Below are 19,371 nucleotides of genomic sequence, written 5' to 3'. Positions count from 1 at the left end.
CCCAGCCTCTAGTGATTTGTGATGCAGATGTGGTATTTTATGTTTAGTAGCTATCAGCAATTTTTTTTTCCATTAATTTGTGCAACCCAGTTTTGAAGCCATATGTATATATAATAAGGAGATTTGCAGTTTATCTGCCCTCTCTGAAGAACAGTTTAATTTTATTTGCAGTAGCCTTGAGCAGTCTTCCAGTTCCCATTCATACTTACATAAAAACAAAGCAACTTCAACAGAGACATTGAGAGATGCTTAACGCATCTAACAGCCTAGTAAAATAGGAGACCAAGGCCCAATGTCTTGATTGAGTTAGGACTTGAAAACATCTCGACCTGAACAGAGAGCTCTATATTCATTAAGTTATTTATGCTCAGTTTTGCCTAGAGTACTGAAAGTTGTCATGGCACATTACAAGTGAGTTCAACAATGGTGAAAGCTAGAGTTCATGTAATTTTTATGTTGTAGGGCAGAGATAAAGGAAGAATCAAATACCATAGGAAAAAGTCATTTGTTTTAAATATTTGAATATTGCCTTAGCTTTTCCTTATAACAATGGGAGCACTTCATCCATCCGATTCAGTCTCTCAGCACACAAATTGCACCCAAGTAGACCTGTTAACTTAGCCATGTTGACTACTTTTGCAGTTCCAGTGTAAGGTGAACATTCTTGCTCTTCCTGAAAAATGTCCTGTACTCTCAAAGAACTGCTCCAGAATAGCTAAATTGTAGTACCAGAATAACTCTTGCATCTATACAAATCACTTCCCCAGCACAGACAAAACCACAGACTACGCAGGATTCATTGATACTCCAGTTTAAGCTGAAGTTAATTGACTTAGGTCCACCTTCTCTTGCCCTAAGAAACTGAGAGCGGCACTAATTAAACTTCTCCACCAGGCGGTGCTGTGCCACTGAAGGAATGTTTTCCTTGCTTTTCCTTAGCCAGGCGAGCAAACCGAGCGGCAGCAGAAATAGGGCAAGCTCAGGTGCTGGTGAGATGCTGGTTTCACCCGCCCAGCATCACTGCAGAGCCGCCCGGCACACCGCACTCCCGTACCGGGCACAGAAACCTTTCAGGGGGCATGTATGGAGGGCAGGGCCTCTGGGACAGTTTCCATCTCTCTCACTGAGATTAGTGTAAACATTTATCCACCTGTGCTTTCAGGCTGTCTGTTCCACTTGGCACCACCTGCCAAGCGCATAGGTCTGTGTGTCAGACCTAACTTGCTGTGATTGTAGTGCTTGGTGAGGCAGTGAGAAGGTTTTATCTTTGACTGTGGTCTGTTTCAAGGTAGGAACAATAGACTTCAGAGTTGTCTCCAACTCATGCAGTTTGACTCCTGTCTGGATCTCTTCCATATCATTTATTTTATAAAGAGATCTGATTGTCACAACTCCTGCCAGTCGAATTTAAGGACAGACATACTTCCACTAAACTGTTCCTCTCCAGAACAGGTGCAGGATACGGGATCAGTCTCAGGGAAATACTTCCTATAAGAAAAATGCAGGGTTTACTTTAGCCTGTAGTGGCTGCAGTAGTGAAAGGACCTTCTCTTGCCTTCGCATTTCTGCAAATGCCTGCAGGTCTCCGATGTTCAACGATATGAGAGGAAACACTGTGGACAGGTTCAGGCCTACGTCAGCGTGACAGAGGTGAACATGGTGAAGCATGAGGAGTGGGAAAAAGATGAAAGAAAAACCAAAAAGGAGAGTTGTTGTGGAGGAATTGAGTGACCAGTAGTTGGCGACAATATAGAGAGCAGGAAGAGCTGTGGCGGCACTCCATGCAGTGCTCCCAATGTGTGCCAGGGCCCTCTACTTCCTCGGGACTTTCCATGTGTCAGGGCAGGGCCTGAGGACAGGGATGAGTCAGAAGGGTGGAAGATGACCTATGACTGGTCTGGGCAGGGATGTGGGGAGCTGGAGACAGGCCCTGCTGCAGTGTCACCAGGCACTGACATGGGTTCCTGAGCCATGAACAGGCTGCAGAGATTATTAGGGGACTGGGACAGCAAAGTCTGATGGTACCCTCAGAGCCTGGCACACATTTGGGAAGACTTGGAGAAGGAGATCCCTGTGAAGGAGAGGTAGAGGCTGATACAGAGGCATTTGAATGTCCGTGAAAGCCAAGAGCTGACAGGAGGGACTATGACCTGTCAGATAGAGCAGAAGCTCCAGAAAGAGGAAAAGAAAGAGAGATGTGAGATGACATGGCACAGCTATGAGGGTCCAGGAAACATAAATGGTAGTGGTGGTGAAATGAGCCTGTGCTTGGGCAGATGTCAAAAGGAGGGAGGAAGAAGCCTGAGGTAAAGAGAGGGGAGTGTAGGTGGTGGGACTGTGAAGGAGGGTAGGGAAGGATGGAAGGGGAAATGGGGTCAGTTGGCAGGAGGAAGGAAGAGACCAACCACAACTGCAGGGCACAGGAGGACAAAGTGGGTGCCACATGTGGATCTTCGAAAGCCTGTTCCAAATAAAGGAGTTGGAAGCTTATAATGGTGGGAAGCCAAAGGGCATCACTTGCTGCTTGGGGTAGAAAAGGCAAACTCAGCAGCAAGCATGCAGAGAGCAGCCCAGCTTTAACTAGTGGCATATCATGACCTTTCAGATGTGTGCACAGATATTGCATGGCCCATTGGGAAGGATAAAATGTTCTCTTTCTGCTGAAATGTCCATTTTTAGCCCAGATGGGCTATTGGTATCTTAAACATTTACTTACTGATGCAGGACTGATTATTTCCCATCTTAGTGTGTAAATTACATTATTTCAAGGAAAATAAAATTTATCTGTGGCAATATCAGTTGAGAAGCTTTGTTTTAAAACCATTGCAGCCTCCTGGAGCTGTTTGAACTTTGGGATGACAGAACCAATCATATTTGATGAATTAAAAGGCACAGTGTGCATGATGGAATCAAAGACACAGTAAAGGTGACTCCAGCCAGATTTAGGTTTAGAAATAACCACATAGTCCCTGCTATGTACACCACAAAACCAAGCTTCCTGGCCTCTTTTAACCTCACACATATACAGTCTATGCTGGTGGGGAATTAGCCATAAACCAGCTTCCTCTGTAAGTCCCCACCTTAAAATTAGCCTAGCTTTTCCAGCACAAAACTTTCTAGATGGTTTTCCTTTTACAAGGATAAGCAAAGAACCTTCTTGCTCACTAGCAACTGGACAATAAAATGTGACCACATATTAGATTTGAACTTTTCAGAGTAGCTTCCAGGATGGTTTTGCTGCTGGGCATGTTCATAAGACACCAGCAAGGTAAACTGTAATAGCAATAGCAATGACACTGGTGTAAAAGCAGTGACTATGTAAATAAGTGAATAGAATATGGGGCACTGAGTCATAAATGTTTGGGGGGAAAAAAACATGACACAAACTGGATGAAACATGTTATTAAAGAGTATGTTTTAGAGATGGTTCCGTGGACATTCTCCAAGAAGCTGCTGATTATCTTGTCCTACCAAACCAATGAGTGCATAATTATAAAAAGCTTGCTTTTTAGCAAGTTTGCTTTTTCAGAGGTTGCTGTGAGTTTAGTAAAGAGAATAAATTAAACATCATGATAGATTTCTATAGTTACAGCTGTACACAAATACCTCCTATAACCTGCATTCAAAGGTGCAAACCTAAAAGAAAATCTGATGTCTAATTCATCATTCCATAAACCAGTCTGGCAGTCTTTGTAGAAAACCCAGACAAAAATCTAGTTCCTCTCATTTGAACAAGTTCTGCCATTAATGATAGGCAAGCAACAGCTGTAAAGCTAAGCCTAGACTAAACATCTGTGGTGTCTAAATTCTTAAAGTTTACTTAGTGGTCTCTTCTGCTCCAAGCTCCAACCCAAACTCCTTAAAAATCCTGTCAGAACATACCTAGTCTTAGTTCAAGCCTTAATTCCAGCTTGTTCTAGCAAGCCTGGCCCTGCAATTCATGCAATCCAGCAAAATCCTTCACTAAACATTCATCTTTAGCTGCTGATGCAGCTAAAAATTGTTACCCATTTCTTGCACACGGGTTACAGACTAGGTTGTGTAAATTTCTGCCATTTTATTACATTGAAAATCTCATTACCTGGTGAAGGTGTTTATTTCAGACCATGTTCACTGTATATGCAAAATAAAAAATGTATTGCTAGTTTTATCAAAGTCTTAGAAAGCTAATCAATGAAGTATTTTTAGTCAATTTACAATAACACTAGGACTTATAGTTCAAATTATACATAGTTAAAATAAAGGATATGCAAACTTTCAGGTAACACCCATTTCCCTTGTGTTGTTTTTAACCTTCCACTGCTTCTCTGGGTTCTAGGCTCATTTCTGCAGTCTGGAATGGGCTGGCATGGTAAATCCTTTACCAGAAGGAGCATGATGTTGATATTAAAGGATTTTTTTCCTTCTTACTGTATAATCTGCTTGGAGTCAGTCTTATGGGTTTGTTAACAGACTCCTTCTCTGATGTACAAGCCAACATTGGCATGTTTTACCCAAGTCAGTTATGCCTTTGTTCTCTTTGTTGTCCTCAAGACTGTTTTTATCTTTCAAGGCTGTATTTGGGTAACTGACCACCTGAGAGTGGTTTTTTATTGCTGGGGCCTCCCATATCATCCTGTGCCTCTGCTTTCAAGGCCTCTTCTATCATCCCATGCCTTTACTCCTCTGCATAGCACATTATTGTACGGTCAGAGAGAGTTTGTTCTGCCCAATAGTACCCATAATGGTCACTGCTGCCTGTTAGTTACAAAAATACATGGAACTGTTAAAGCAAGAGCAGAATAGGGAACAGTCATCAGATCATTAAATAATTGTTGTCACATGCTAAACCAAACCTCTAGGGCATGCCAAGACAAGTCCGGATAAAGCCTGATGGGTCCTGAGGCTCATGGTGCTGGCTTGGCACAAAGGCTGTGGTCTCTTACAAGACACAACAACAGCATTTTTACTGAGCCACAAAGATACATGTTCTAAACGTTCACCTACAGTCTCTTCCAGTGTAAATCTATAGCTAGTGCTGTAAAACTTAACTTCAATTTCACTCTTAACCTGTCTGTCCTGGCTGTAGCCCTAAGCTGGAGGCCTTTGTCACCCAAATCCCAAAGCCCTTCCCAGACCCAACACCTTCAAATCAAACCTCAGCTGCTCCTTGTTTGGGACTCAGCCCTCACAGTCCTCAGGTAGCTAATGTAGGTAATAGCTTTGCTGTTCCGCAACTAGCAGTATAAAATTTATCCAGCACCCCTGTCAGTCCAGGAACCTATCAGACCTAAGCAAAAGCAGAGCAGTCAGTGCCTCAGCTGAGTCAGGGCAAACCTGATCCTCTTCATCAGCACACGCTTGCAGGGCCCTGGCTGTACCCTAACCAGAGTTTCTGGGCTCAAAGCTGACTCAGGCACGATGTCCCAGGCAAAGGATCAGCTGGAAGCAGACCCATTGCATCACTTCCCAGACGTGTCTGTTGCTGCACAGGTGCAACATAGAGGCACACACATGCAGGAAAGCCTGTCACAGCCCCTGGCATCCTGCTGAAGGCTGCTGTAATGTAGCTCCTGCAGAAGCTCCCAGATCACTTGGGCCTCCAGCCCATCTTCTCCTCCCATCGCCTCCTGTGTGCAGCTCTCGGAGTTGACAGTAGGGGGTATGAAATGTACAGGCATTGCCTGCCAGGCTTCTTTTTCCATCGTGGAACAGCTTCTAACCTCTCATGCCGTGTATTTCCAGCAAGTATGTAGGGTTGTGAAGCCTGGTCTCGAAGCAGCTAATGATAATCTAAACGATAAATAGTAAATGCGAACCACAAAATACATTAATTATTTCCCTGCATTTTAGTGAAAGGAAAAGCTACTGAAAAGGTTCATCATACATAATATCTTTCACTGAGTCCTGAGTCACAGTATGAAATGTGGAATATCTATTATTAGGCCATTGATTTTTTTTTTTTTCCCCATCAGGTCAATTTTAAAAGTTAAATAAAACATGGTTGTACAAGAAATGGCACACCTAGCTTGATTTCTAAAATATCTTAAATAACTGAAAAAGAAACTGAGGCTCAGCGATATGGTATTTGGTATATTCAAAATGTCAAGCTCAGGACATTTCAACCTACAGGTGCCTAATTAAAGGAGCAAGAAAAATAACTATAACCAGGAAATGTCCTGTAAAATTAACCTCTGTGTTATAAATAAAGATGCACCGGAGGAAATCTGAGAAGAGGTCTTAACTTCCTGTCTAATGAGAAATAGACGAGAACTATAGAGGGAGAATTTTAGCTTTTCCTATTTTGGGTAGCAATAAAGTAACAAAGATGTGACAGACTGCTTTTGTTTATGAGGTTAAGCTGACAGTCATTTTCAGCTGTGTTCACTTACAAGAGAAGGCACATTCTTTATTCCACTCATGGAAAACAGTTATATAAGAATGACCTGTATTAGATTAGATTTTATGCTTTAGAGCAGTGCAAATTCAATATTCACCATCTACCTGAATTTAATTCATTATATGAATGGCTGCAACACACAGAGTGAGAACCTTGATGTGCAGTGTCACCAAACCAGAGCACTCTTTCATCTTATATCCAACATAAGACCCTGTGTATATCCTAGTTGCTGTCATCACAAAGCAGCTCTTTCATTTTATGTCAGAATTCCCTAGGCACACCAGACAAATTGGCTCACACAATGCTTCATGTGGATTTAACTAGATCACCGTAGTACTGGCACCTCTATTTTTCCTGTGCGTGAAACATTCTCTTTCAATGAATATCTTCTCTGTTCCTTATCTATAGCCACATTTTAGTGTTTTGATTAGCCTAAATCTGTCTCCAAACTAGAGCAGTAGTCCCATAGCTATGCACATCTCTCTGTGTGAGATTTTGACTCTTAAATGGCTCAAATAATCCATTTTCTTCCAAAACACTCTAGCCTATCTAGTGCCCTAGTCATCTGCTATTTTTACCCCCACAACTGCAGTAAAAGGCACCACTAAACATGACAGTATGTTAATTCATGTGATCATGTTCATAAAACAGCCCTGCTGAAGCCAAGAAGACAAAATAAATTTAAGCTGGACTGTCACCATGCCTTGTAGATCAGGCTTCAACAACTGAGGCTGCTTTTGCTTAGAGCTCTAGCTCTAGCTCAAGTGGGCTAAATATTATGGTGGGCTGAACATTGCTCGTGTGCAATGAATTATTCTTTGTCTTCCTTTCAAATGCTTTCAAGTATACATAGCTTTTCTCATATTCTTGTTAGAAAATAAGTAACACTTTCTGGTTTGAGACATCTAAACCTTTTTAAAATTCTGTATTTCACATAAAGTGAAATAATTTTACATATTTCTATTAACCTAAAAAAAAAGCTTATTTTTACAAGTAAAATTCTCTTAAAACCAAGCATTTCTGATCAAAAGAAAATGTATTTCTGATATAAAGAAAGCTGCACTAGTATACATTTTTTTTAAGTTATGCATGACCAGCTTTTTTGCTTATCAGGGAGGAATGAAGCACCAAGAGCAAGCAAGCAGGAATGCAGAAATTACATCCACTAAAGCAAAGCACAAATAAGGTTGACAGCTGCATATTCTACTCTGAGTTAAGGGTCTTCAGTTGTCAGATGTTGTCTACGCTAGGCAAAATAAGCACAATCATAAAAGAAGTGTGCTAAAATAAGGCAGTATATAATTTGGTGGATGTCAAAATTTAACATTAGATATCTAAGACTTCCAATATTTTGAACAAGAAGTTTTGCCATGAATGTTTTTAATCTAGATGGTACTACTTAGTTGCTGTCTGTGAACACATACTTCATTTGCTTCAATGTAGTTCTACTGACAGGTCGATGTGTACTCTTTTACCTGACTGAGATGCTGCTCTGAGAAGGACACTTGATTTCTATTTCAAGATGCTTTCTGTCCCTGTAGATCTTTTTCCAGTACTGCATTGTATTGGTTAACTGCAAAGAAAGCTTTCCATGTACATGTTTTTGTATTTTTGTATGGTCCTCAGCAGTCTCTGTGGTCTCTTTATCCCTGTTAGGTTTTCCAAAAGACTCAGCAAAGAGACAGAAGTAAATCTATATCCGTCAGTGTGACCCAGAGATAATAAGACAAAATTTCCCTCCTGTCTCACTAATGGAATACTGCAGGAGGGATATTAAATAGTGCTTACAGCAGCTCTTACTGTAGCTTGCTGTTATGTATGAGTATTCATTCCTGATCATAATATGCAGCATAGTTGAGAATCAAAAAAATTATTCATAAAGTGGCATGGATGAAATCTAGTAGCTTTTCAATAGTGCTGGGACAAATGTTCTGTACTAACTGGGGAACTAGAGCGTATTGTGTTGAGTGAGCATCAGAAGTGATCAAAGACTCCCGTCCTCAGCACATGTGATGCACACCTGGAGCATCTCTGAATTTCCTATCCAAGACCAGGCAGAACACACGAAGTGAGAGACCCCTCTGCTTGACAGACCTGCTGTATTACATAGGCCATTGTCAAGGAGATTAGGTTTGATAGTTTAGGATGTAAGAACATAATTTAAATAGACACTGGTAATGAAGAATTGCCATACACCTTTTCTTTATTGTTTGAAGAAAAAATGCAGAGAAATACATGCTTTCCATCACTGGGTGTGGAGCACTAAATAAAGCACATGAACACTGAAGGCTCATAGATCTAGATTCTATGATTTCTTCGCTAGTCAAAGGGACTCCATCACTGAGCCATTTCTCTGCATTTGGTTCATGCAGCTGGAAGTTTTTAGCTTAGTATTCAGCAAGACTGGGCATAGAGGGGGATGTTTTAGCTCTAATGGGCTGAAATATCATGCTGCATCTAGTTCATGCTAGAATTTTTGCAATGGGATATACTAAAATAATAATTCACTGCTGTTTTCTGCAATTTGTTCTTGGTGAACTGCATGTGTGTGGCTGGAAGTAATTTCTTTTAGTTATTTCTAAGGTCTCCCAAGTTTGTATTGTTTTCAGAACTAAGATCAAAACTGTTTATACAAAAAAAATTAGTAATTTGGTATGTGAAATTTTGCCTCAGTGTCCTTTGCTATAAGGTCACAACAAAGATATAAAGATGGAGGAAAAAAGTGTATTTGCAAGTATTAAAACACTGGACTTGGACTATTTGAAAAAACTGAGCCACTGTGAAGCTCTTTTGGACCAACTACAAAAATTAAAAATACTGCTGGTCTTCTCATTTAGCTCTTCTGAAAAGAATAGCAATGTTTTGTCACTGCTGTAGTGATTTTCATCTGTATGGATGTTAAGTAATAAGTTCCCATTAAACCGAGATATCTTTTTTCTGTCACAGGAAAAACTGAGGCCCAGGTTAAGTGTTCCCCACTTTCCTGATCTGCCTCTCTGAGGTAGCTCAGATTGCTTGCAAAAGTCATCCTTCCTTAAGGATGTAGGTGTTGAAAAATCGATACTAGATTATGTTCTTTGCTATTAGCCTGAGGAGCTTTTTCTATTTCCCAGACCTTACTAATGTGCTGTTGTATAGAGGTCATCTTTCTGCCAAATTGCTGAATAATCCAGCAGGTTGCAGGGCTGAGTTCCCTTTCCACAAGCAGAGAGCCAAAAGTAAAAGTCACTTCTGGGATACAGATAAGAAAACTTAGTTCACTTTTTTCACTTCTACATCAAAAAGATAACCAAATTGAAGAATATTAAGTGAGGGGCAGCAAAAAAGATTCACAGACTGAGGAGACTGATGTAGATTGTAAAATAAATAATGTCAAACACATACTTTTGAGGTTTCCTGATTAAAAGAAGACAGTGTGTACTTTTTATTGCTTTGTTGTTCTGGTTTGGTTTTCTTTAAATGCATATTGCAATGGCCACTAGATGAGCTGGAAACAAATTTCTGCAGATGTTGGTCTTTGTAATTCCATTTTAATTCACGTCATTTCAGCCAAGAACTAAAATCTAGGCATTACTCACTGACACAACTTACACATTTAACAATAGTAGATGACCAGAATTCAAGTGGAGTTACAGTTTTGTTGCATTTTTTAAGGTTGGGCCAATTTCCTTTTTCTGTCTTACTAGAAATAAAGATTAAATTAAAAATTATCCATTTAAATAAATATAAAAGTCTATCCACATAACAGCCTATACGTATTTAGAAGGTATACACTAAGAAATTTTAGGAATTGTTATAAATTAAATAGTTTTGTTTGAGCTCATCATTTTCCCACAGGCTTGAATGAAACCATATTATGGATGGAGAGAGCAGAGTTTCAAGGCTGGAACCTACATACATTGGTTATAGCTACTATTCACATAGTTGCCAACCTTGTGTGATGGAAATGACCCAAGGCACTGCCATCTCTTTTGTCCTTGTACTATCATTTTAGTTAGGAAACAGCCAAATAGGCCACTTGTGTAGATTATATAATTTTGTCCCAGTCATAAATAGGGCAAACACAGGAGTCCCTTTCGCACTCTTCATGATGACTTTTTCCATCTGTGTCATTCTGTCTGGGGAGCTTTCATTGCTCATTAGTTGTTTTTTTTTACTTTTTTTCCCAAAATTTTTATGTTTATTCTTTGTGCCTCTTGTATTTACATAGAGTTACATTGGAATAAAGCTCAGACCTCCGATACAACAGAGTACACTTTTATTATGAAAAACTGTTTCCTTCCAGGCACGCCACCATCCTGCGTTACTTAATGTTGCACTTTCTTGGTGTTTTTGCTTTTCTTGCAAGAAGGGCTTTAATTCCTGAAGCAGAATCAAACCTGTGGTACCTAACATGTCATGTTGTCAGCTGGGTTAACCTGACTCCTCCTTCGCCCTCCCTTTTGCTTTACCTGTCTTTGTGCATTTGCAGCACAGCTTGATGCTCCGACAAGAGCTCTGCCCGCCTCTCAGGACAGGAAGCAGCAGGGAGAATGCAGCCTGTGCTGCTGCTGGATGTAGGAAGAGCCTCCAGGATGGCACATGCTTCAGCTGCTGCCACCAACCCCATCATCCTGCAGTTCAGGATGTAACCCAACACATGTGCTGTGCTCACTGGGACAAAACAGTCTGTGTTTTGAAGCAGAAATTCTGTATCTCTCACAAAGTCCAGCCTACCTGGCACTGCAGTCACTCCTGTCTGTTTCTTGTGGGTAAATGGTTGTCACTTCAGTGCAGACATCATGTCCCAGTGCAACCTTTCAGTAATGTGCCCACAGGTGCTTTTCTCTCTCTTTGCAGGGGTATGTAGTAGATGAACATGCAGCCATGCAGGCTCGATGGGAGGAAGCATCTAGAGAAACAATCAAGAAGACAACCAAGCCATGCCCCAACTGCAATATTCCAGTAGAAAAGAATGGTAAGTTTATTAGATATCTTGTACTTACCTGTCTTTTAAAATTCATTTTACAGTATAAAAGTATGAATGTGCAGGTGTACATATGCATAATATTATTCCAAGAGGGAGAGAGCAAAAAAGGCTTGAATAATTCCCTGTGTCACTTTATCTAAATTATCTTGAAAACACTAAGCCTAAATCACTTAGTTCTAAAACCACGAATTAAGCCTCACAAAATGCCCAGGTATTTTGTAGGTAGGGAAAATGAGGCATTGGATGTAGCATTCATATGACTGGATATCCAGCTAGTTGTCTAGATTTTCCATTGTCACTGGGAAAAATAGGCATTTGTAGGGTAAAACTCATGTCACGATCAAGCAGAACATATGTCTGATGTAGGCCAGAAAAATCACACCTAAAAGTGAGTTATGAAGAATTAGTCCTGCTGTAGATGTCTACACAGTATATGGCTGAATTTAGGTGAGATTAAGGTGAGATTTAGGTGAGATTATGGCATATTCAGCCATATGCCCATGGTAGAAGAGCATGTTAGCGGAAGCAACATGAGTCCTGACAAACAGTTTGCATTAATCAACGCTTACCGTGTAGGAAGAAGAGTAATCTGCTGGCACTGGGATGTTTAAAATGAAGAACAGGAATGGTAAATAGGCTATACTTTATAGGTTAATGCTGTTCCAAGACTTAGTTGTATTTATGTTAATTAATAAAAATACATTAACATGATTGCCTAAATATTATACAAACATTTAGAGGATGATTCCCAATTTTGTGGCATTCACATGGGACGCTGAAAACACCAAATAAGGCACTATGAACTGCAAGTGGAGAACACTTCAAGCAGTGACACTGCAGAAATATTACTGGGCTTCGAAGAAATAGGACAAAATCCTGAAATCTGGGGTTTGATGAAAGAAAAGAAGGCAGTTGGCAGATGGAAAGTGGGAGACACCTTCAAGCACAAGAAGAAAAGGAAAGAAAGCTTGAATTCAAGAGTGGGAAGGTGAGACAAGACTTGGCATAGCGTAGAGAGCAAGCTGGGCAGCAGCAGAGAGATAACAGAAGGCTGGGTCAAAAAATTATTTACAGATTTGTAGAACAGACTGAAAACCAGAAGTTTTAATCTGATTAGAGATAGACAAATTATAATGGTGACTATTTATATTCAACAGCTTGTGCACAGCCAAATAGAAAACCCCTTCTGGTTAGGCTTGAAGGAGTGGTAGGACCTTTACTTTGTCTCAGACTCTGCTACAAAATCTTTACTGGTAAATTACAGACAGTTGTCATTTGTCACAAACAGGATATCCCTATTTGACACCATTCACACAAGTCCCATTAATGTTTAAGGAAGTTGTTTGTAAAAATCAAAGAGGAAATAAAGGCAGTTATAATTTTTGTTTTGAACCATGAGCAGGAAAAGACCTTTTGTTGCTTATAGCCTGACCCAAGTCAGAACTGTGCCTCGTAATGCAAAATGCCAAAGCCACGGTAGCAGGCTAGAAACACACTGGAATTGGCTGATTGTGCTACCATTCAGAAAAACCTTGATAGGTTGGAGAGATGGTCAGAGAGGAACCATCTGAAACTCAGCAAAGGCAAATGCAGGGTCCTGCACTGGGGGAAAAATAACCCCAGGAACTGGCACAGGCTGGGGGCTGACCTACTAGAAATCAGCTCTGCAGAGAAGGACCTGGGGGTCCTGGAGGAAAACAAGCATCCGTGAGCCAGCATTGTGTCCCTGTAGCCAAGAAGGCCAATGGAATCCTGGGGTGCAGCAGGAAGAGCATTGGCAGCAGGTCAAGGGAGGTGATCCTGCCCCTCTACTCAGCCCCGGTGAGGCACATCTGGAGTGCTGTGTCCAGCTCTGGGCTCCTCAGGACAAGAGAGACGTGGAGCTCCTGGAGCAGCTCCAGTGGAGGGTAACAAAGATGATTAAGGGACTGGAGCATCTCTCTTATGAGGAAAGGCTGAGGGAGCTGGGCCTGTCCAGCCTCAGGAAGAGACACTGAGAGGGGACCTCATCAATGTCTGTGAGTATCTGAAGGGAGGTGCCAAGAGGATGGAGCCAGGCTGTGCTCAGTGGTGCCCAGCAATAGGACTGGAGGCAATGGGCAGAAACTGGTGCACAGGGAAGTTCCACCTGAACATGAGGAAGAACTTCTTTACTGTGTGGATGACTGAGCACTGGAAAAAATTCCCCAGAGAGGTTGTGGAGTCTCCCTCACTGGAGATATTTAAAATCCATCTGGATACAATCCTGTGCAATGTCTTCTGGGATGACCCTGCTTGAGCAGGGAGGCTGGACCAGCTGACTCAATGTGGTCCCTTCCAACCTTACCTATTCCATGAGTCTGTGATTCCAATGAAGGACTACAAAGATTATAAAAAGAACTGTGTAAATAAATAGACATGGGAGGAGTGAAGAAAACAGGGACAAATTCTTCTCATGGTGCCCACTGAAAAACAGACAACCACGTGCGCAAATTGAAACACAGAAATTCCATTTAAACGTAAGAAAATACTTTTACTGTGTGGGTGGTTGAAGACTGAACATGTTGCCCAGGAAGCACTTCCATTCTAGGATACATTTGAAACGCAACTGGATGCAATCCTGAGCACCCTACTTTAGCTGCCCTGCTTTGAGCAGTGGGTTTTGGATTGGATGATCTCTAAAGGGTCACTCCCACCTCAGTGATTCTGTCACTTTGCAAATTAAAGCATGAAGCTTAAATGGTGCAGTGTTTGCCTTCTTCTTTGGTCATGGGTACTGCATGTGCCAGCTTCTAGGCTGCCATTTGTAAACTTAAAGAAGCACTTCAGAGCTGCCTACGTACAGCTGCAGTTAAGAGACTGACAACTGTACCTGAGGTCTGCCAGCAGTCCTCATTTGGGAGGAGTACACTGACTCCACTCAGAAGAATAATTCTGCTTTCCTTCCACAAATGTTCCGTGGACACTGTCTTTTACAAGGGACAGTGACAATGCCAATAACTTTTCTGTAGTTTCTAGATGCCAATAACTTTCCTGTAATAGCTGAAGTGAAAGAGGGAAACACTATCCCACAGCTCAGTCCCCAGTCCGAGTGAGTTTAAACACACATCCACATCTCGCAAAGGACTGCTGTACTCACAGAGCTTTAGGTCACGTTGCTTGAGGCACTCTCCACTCTTGACTGCTGATCTCAGCTGCCATGTAGCAGAGAATAACATGATTTATGTAGCTTAGCAGGGAGGGCACATGTTTGACAGAGGGCACCAGGACTGAGACGAGTTTTACCCAGTGACGGCTTAATCGAAACTGTAGGAGAAGACTGGATCTAAACTTTAAATAAACTGTAACATGGAAGCTGGCCATTTGTATGTTTACATTTAAATAAGATAAAAATCTTTCTGGCACATTGCATTTCTTACACAAAGATATAAACTGACAAATATACCTTGCTATCACAAGTAGTTTCCTCTCTCTGTCAGGTGAAGCAGACAGGCCTATTTTAACAAACCAGTTGTTGTTTGTTTTTGCCTTCTGAGAAACATTCTGGAGTGGCATTTATAAAAAAGGTGCTGTAAGGGTAGCAGCTCGAACAGTAGGGAGCACACACTCCCTGTACCTCCCCCATCACCATTTGGAGTCAAACCAAGATGACATTTCAGCATTTCTTCATACTGCATGCTTTTCTCTCAGTTTGAATTATACAAAAGATCTCTTTGTGTGGTAAGCAACATAATTTCCATTTGAAGTGTATTTCTGTAATGTTAATGTTTTATATATTACAAAATAAACTTTTGATCAAGGTTGTGAGCAGAGAAATTAAAGCTGCTGTCATGGTATGAAGAAGTAAGAAACCCAACATGCAAGAAGCATTGATATGATCAAAGGCTGCTTCAGATACTAAAAAGGTCAAATCAAATTATTAATGTCATTTTTGTATAATCAGGAGTCAGACACCAAAGCCTGTACCTTCTGATTTACTAACTTTGCAAATCTTGCAGTTGTTGAATCCAAATTCAAAAAATAATTTAATTTTGTTTATCTTATGGCTCACAGCTGGACTAGTATAGAGTAACCTTGAGGAGATATCTCCATGACTGCTTTGAGATGCCACAGATTATCATTTCTTTTCCCTATCCCTAGCATAGTCTTTTTTAGTTTCCACCTACCCCTGCAGTCCCTCAAGTGAAAAAAGCACATTAAAGCCCAGTAAGAGAGGAGTAGCGAGTTTTAGAAAGCCCAGGGAAATATTCTTCAGGTTTGTACTTTTCTTTTATTAAATAATTTAGTTAGTTGGTAAATTAATGTCTAAGAAAGTCGATTTTAATGCTCTTAATTGCTGATTAACATCTCTAAGTGTTTGCCAAGTACCGAAGCCATTCTGTTGCTATTTTGCAGGTGGCTGCATGCACATGAAATGTCCTCGCCCTCAGTGCAGATTTGAGTGGTGCTGGAACTGTGGCCTGGAGTGGAACAGAACCTGCATGGGAGATCACTGGTTTGACTAGCAGTGCTGAGGCCAGCTCATGTTGCTGCTAAAGCTTGTTTTCATCAGGGCCAAATTCTGAACCTGTTGCTTAAACAAAATACCCAGTGGTTTTAGGGACACAGAGTTCAGAAGTTGGCCTAGTTTGTTCGTTTTTTGCTTTATTGCATATGCAATCATACCAAAATCACATTGAAGTTATGCCAAGGCTTTTAAATCCACTAAGTAAAAAGAATAATTGTTTTAATGGACAGAGTTGCTCATCATGGTACAAAGAAGGGTAAATTACTACTTTTGGAACTTGTGCCGTCTGGAGAATAGGTAGCATTACCATGAAGAACCTTACTTGACATTTGTAGTCAGGAATCCATAGCTCTTGCAGGAGGGAGCAGCCTGCATACGTGTGTGTGTGTCCGAGTGTGTGAGCATCAAGGGGGGACAGAAGATGTTTCCTACACCATCTGCTTTTTTTCTTTGACCACTTCTTTGCTCATTCAGCACAATTTTTGATTTCGAGGCAGTATATCTTAACAGAATTTTTGGCAGAGGGAAGACTGTGGCTCTTAAGTTTTTTCTCAGGGTTTCTTCCTAACAGGCTTTCTGTAGGGGTTTTGCTTTCAAAAGAAATTCTCATGGAAACACCCAGCTTTATGTCATGCTTATGCTTGTGTATTTGTGACATACAACACAAAGCCCGCCTAGCTACTCATTATAGACTTTGTTACCATGGGAAGATTAGCTAAGGGTGCAGTTTCAGCCCTATCTGTGACTGTTGCTACAGTGGTGACTGCATCCAATTAAATGTTGTGCAAGCTACACTCACAGGGCTTCATTTTTCTTGTACTTACGGAATGCTTTGGACATGGCAAAGTGAGGCAGTAGGAGACTTCTCAGGGCTTTTCTCCACCATGATTCTCCTAAGCTGAATTAGAATATGGGCATGATTCTGAAAATTTATTTGTTGCTCTAATGGTGTGGGGCAGAGGGACAGCTTCGTTTTACAATGTTAACACCGTGAGTAAAGTTTAATACCGTTTCTAAGTCTGAACAGTTTTACTGTTTGTGATCTTTACACTGATGTTTTATTCTGAAATGAAATGGGTTATGTCCACATCCAACACACCATGTAAGGATTTGCACAATTTAGTTTTGGAAAAAAAACCGCACAATAAATAAAGTGGTCAAAATGTTAAACTTTATTTCTTTTTTTCATTTGAATATAAAGTGAGTACAAAAATGTTGGGTGGGTCATGCATTGCCTTGACTGATTCAAACTCCCAGCTGAGAGGCTAGCCCTTTGATCAAGACAATGTTAGCACAAAATAAATTCCACAATCATGGTCTTCCTTTTATCAAGTTTGAACTAATATTTTGTATGGCACGACTGTAGAGCCCTGAAAATATGGGTGTGCCTCATATCAGTGCAGAACATGAACCTTGAGGCATAAAAAAAAAATCCCAGGCTCACTAGAAAAAATGTCGAATTGCTAAAACCAGTGGAATATTCATCTGTCTAAACTGGAAGTGACATTAAAAGTGTGAGGAAACAAAAGAGTAAATGGCATGAGGTACCAAAAATGAGAGAGTGAACTGGTAGAATTAAGAAAATGAGAAAGAAAGGAAGGGGCAATGAGAAGACAATGGACATTTCCTAGAGGTAATTATCCTGTTTGGCACTGCTGAACTAAAATTTATATAGAAGTAGCTACATTGAAGTGTAGGAGTGCAATTGAATGCCACAATGGAACTCATTTAAGTACTTTGTCTTAACAAGGGTATTTTACTGTGAACTCTGATTATCTCACGATTTGATTTCCTATATCTGGGTCTATTTTATAATTTATATGGCTTCTTTCCAACAGGCTCGGGAAAAAGTAACAGTGCTAAATTTTACTTTGATCATGTGTTACCTGGGAGTTCATCACTGTATTTCATATTTAAAAACATTCAGAATTAAAGAAGTCTGAATCTCCCTTTTTTTTTAAGCGTCTTTCTTATTTAGGATGAAGAAGTCATTCACTCTAAGGCAGTTTCACTGATTTAGAGCCTGATCTAACATGTTAATGTTTTAATTGTTAGGTAGAAACACATGATTTACACCCCTGGATCAAGGTCCATTGAAGTCAATGGACTATAGACTATCTACTGTATTTCTTTCTGGCCTAGGAAGGGCATGACAGGAGTGAGTCATAAGGCTAGAATAGAAACATCTCTTTCTTGGAAGAACTTGTCAGAGAACGGGATTATGAGCATTTGTCTGAGACGTAAGCAAGGGCAGGAAAGGAGAATAAAGAAAGGAGTTCCAGCATTGGCTCAATGTGTGTTGCATCACACAGCCCAGAGTTTGCACTCTGCCAAAAACAAATGTGTATTCTGCCGAATTTAACAGAACATGTCCTGATCTTCTCTGTGTTAGTACTATATGTCTCCATGCATACATGCACAAACTTTGAGATGGTACAGGCTGTTAATCTGATTTCTCTTTATTGTAGGGTTCTCATCATTTCCACAATTTAAAGGGCATGAAAATTCAGGATTAATGCTCTGCTGACACTGTAAGAACACTGGAATTCCTATAGAGATGTGTGAATTGAACCTAAAATGTCCTGCACTGGTAAATTTTTTTTGCATGGAAAGTGCCATTTAAAAAAAAATATATAAAAAACACCTTTTAAAAATCCTATTTATTTTGTAATTTGAAGCAAAACCAGACAGAACAAACCAAGTTGTCAGTGTCTATTCAGACTGCTCCTCTTATTTCAACTCTGAAATATCAGAGTGAAATTCACCTCACTCAATTTTAGCTCTCTGGTCGGTTCAGTAGCTTCTGAAGCTTGTTGTGCATGTGTATGGTGCAGCCTGCTGAGTTTTTAGTACAATTGCTCATGGCTAGAGATGTGGCGGCAACATCCCTGCCAAAGACTGGGTGCAGCTCCTGACAGGATGCACCAGACCTGTCCTGTGTGCTCCTGCACACTCTTGGCTCGGTTGATGCATGAGGAGGGGAATCTTCCTTTTTTAAAAACTTTTTAAAGCACTGGCATTGCTTGCTAGCATTCCTGAAGCGAGCCTTGGCAAACCCTTCCTCAGGATTGGCACGCACATCTCTGGAAGTGGTCCTGGGCAGCCGTGGAGGGTTAATGAAGAGAAACAGGACTCAAGCATGAAAGAAGGTAACAAACCTGAGGGCTTAAGAGTTCTCGAGAGCCTGTGGGTTTATGATCTCTGCTAGCAATACACCCTGGAAACAATGACATTTAAGTGTATGTTCTAAGAAGATGATTTATTATGGTTCTATAAAGCAAAAAAAAGAAGTCTGTACCTTTTCACATCAAAGTTTGGCTTTGTTAACTGAATTCTCCTTACCTTAAACCTTCTTCATCTTTCAGATTAAAGCAATTACAGACTTGTTCTTGGTACTGCAATCTGGGATCCTTTAGTGCATGTTAAATGGATAAAGTACAGGATGTATGCTTAAATACTCAATAATAATTATTATTATAATAATTCAGCTCTATAACTACAATGAAAACCTCTAATATTTAATTCCAGCTGGAAATG

The 19,371-nt window shown here is 40.6% G+C and overlaps 1 protein-coding gene across 2 annotated transcripts in view; it reads left to right on the top strand.

Annotated features, from left to right (window-relative positions):
• The window catches only part of PRKN (parkin RBR E3 ubiquitin protein ligase), a 693,755-nt gene extending 676,751 nt beyond the window's left edge, over positions 1-17,004 (top strand). For both annotated transcript variants that reach the window (XM_042025061.1, XM_042025060.1), the window contains 2 exons: positions 11,219-11,336; positions 15,723-17,004. In XM_042025061.1, the coding sequence (XP_041880995.1) occupies positions 11,219-11,336; positions 15,723-15,832 (228 nt within the window). In that variant the 3' untranslated portion in view covers positions 15,833-17,004. The remainder of the gene's footprint in view (positions 1-11,218; positions 11,337-15,722) is intronic.
• Positions 17,005-19,371: the final 2,367 nt, after the last annotated feature.

Source organism: Corvus kubaryi, unplaced genomic scaffold (genome assembly GCF_017639235.1).
Source record: "Corvus kubaryi isolate FWS band 111438036 unplaced genomic scaffold, C.kubaryi_AGA036_p1.0 37266, whole genome shotgun sequence".
In the NCBI taxonomy this organism is placed as follows: domain Eukaryota; kingdom Metazoa; phylum Chordata; class Aves; order Passeriformes; family Corvidae; genus Corvus; species Corvus kubaryi.
Note: the sequence above shows the minus strand (reverse complement) of the source record. Positions and strands in the feature narration are given on the sequence as shown.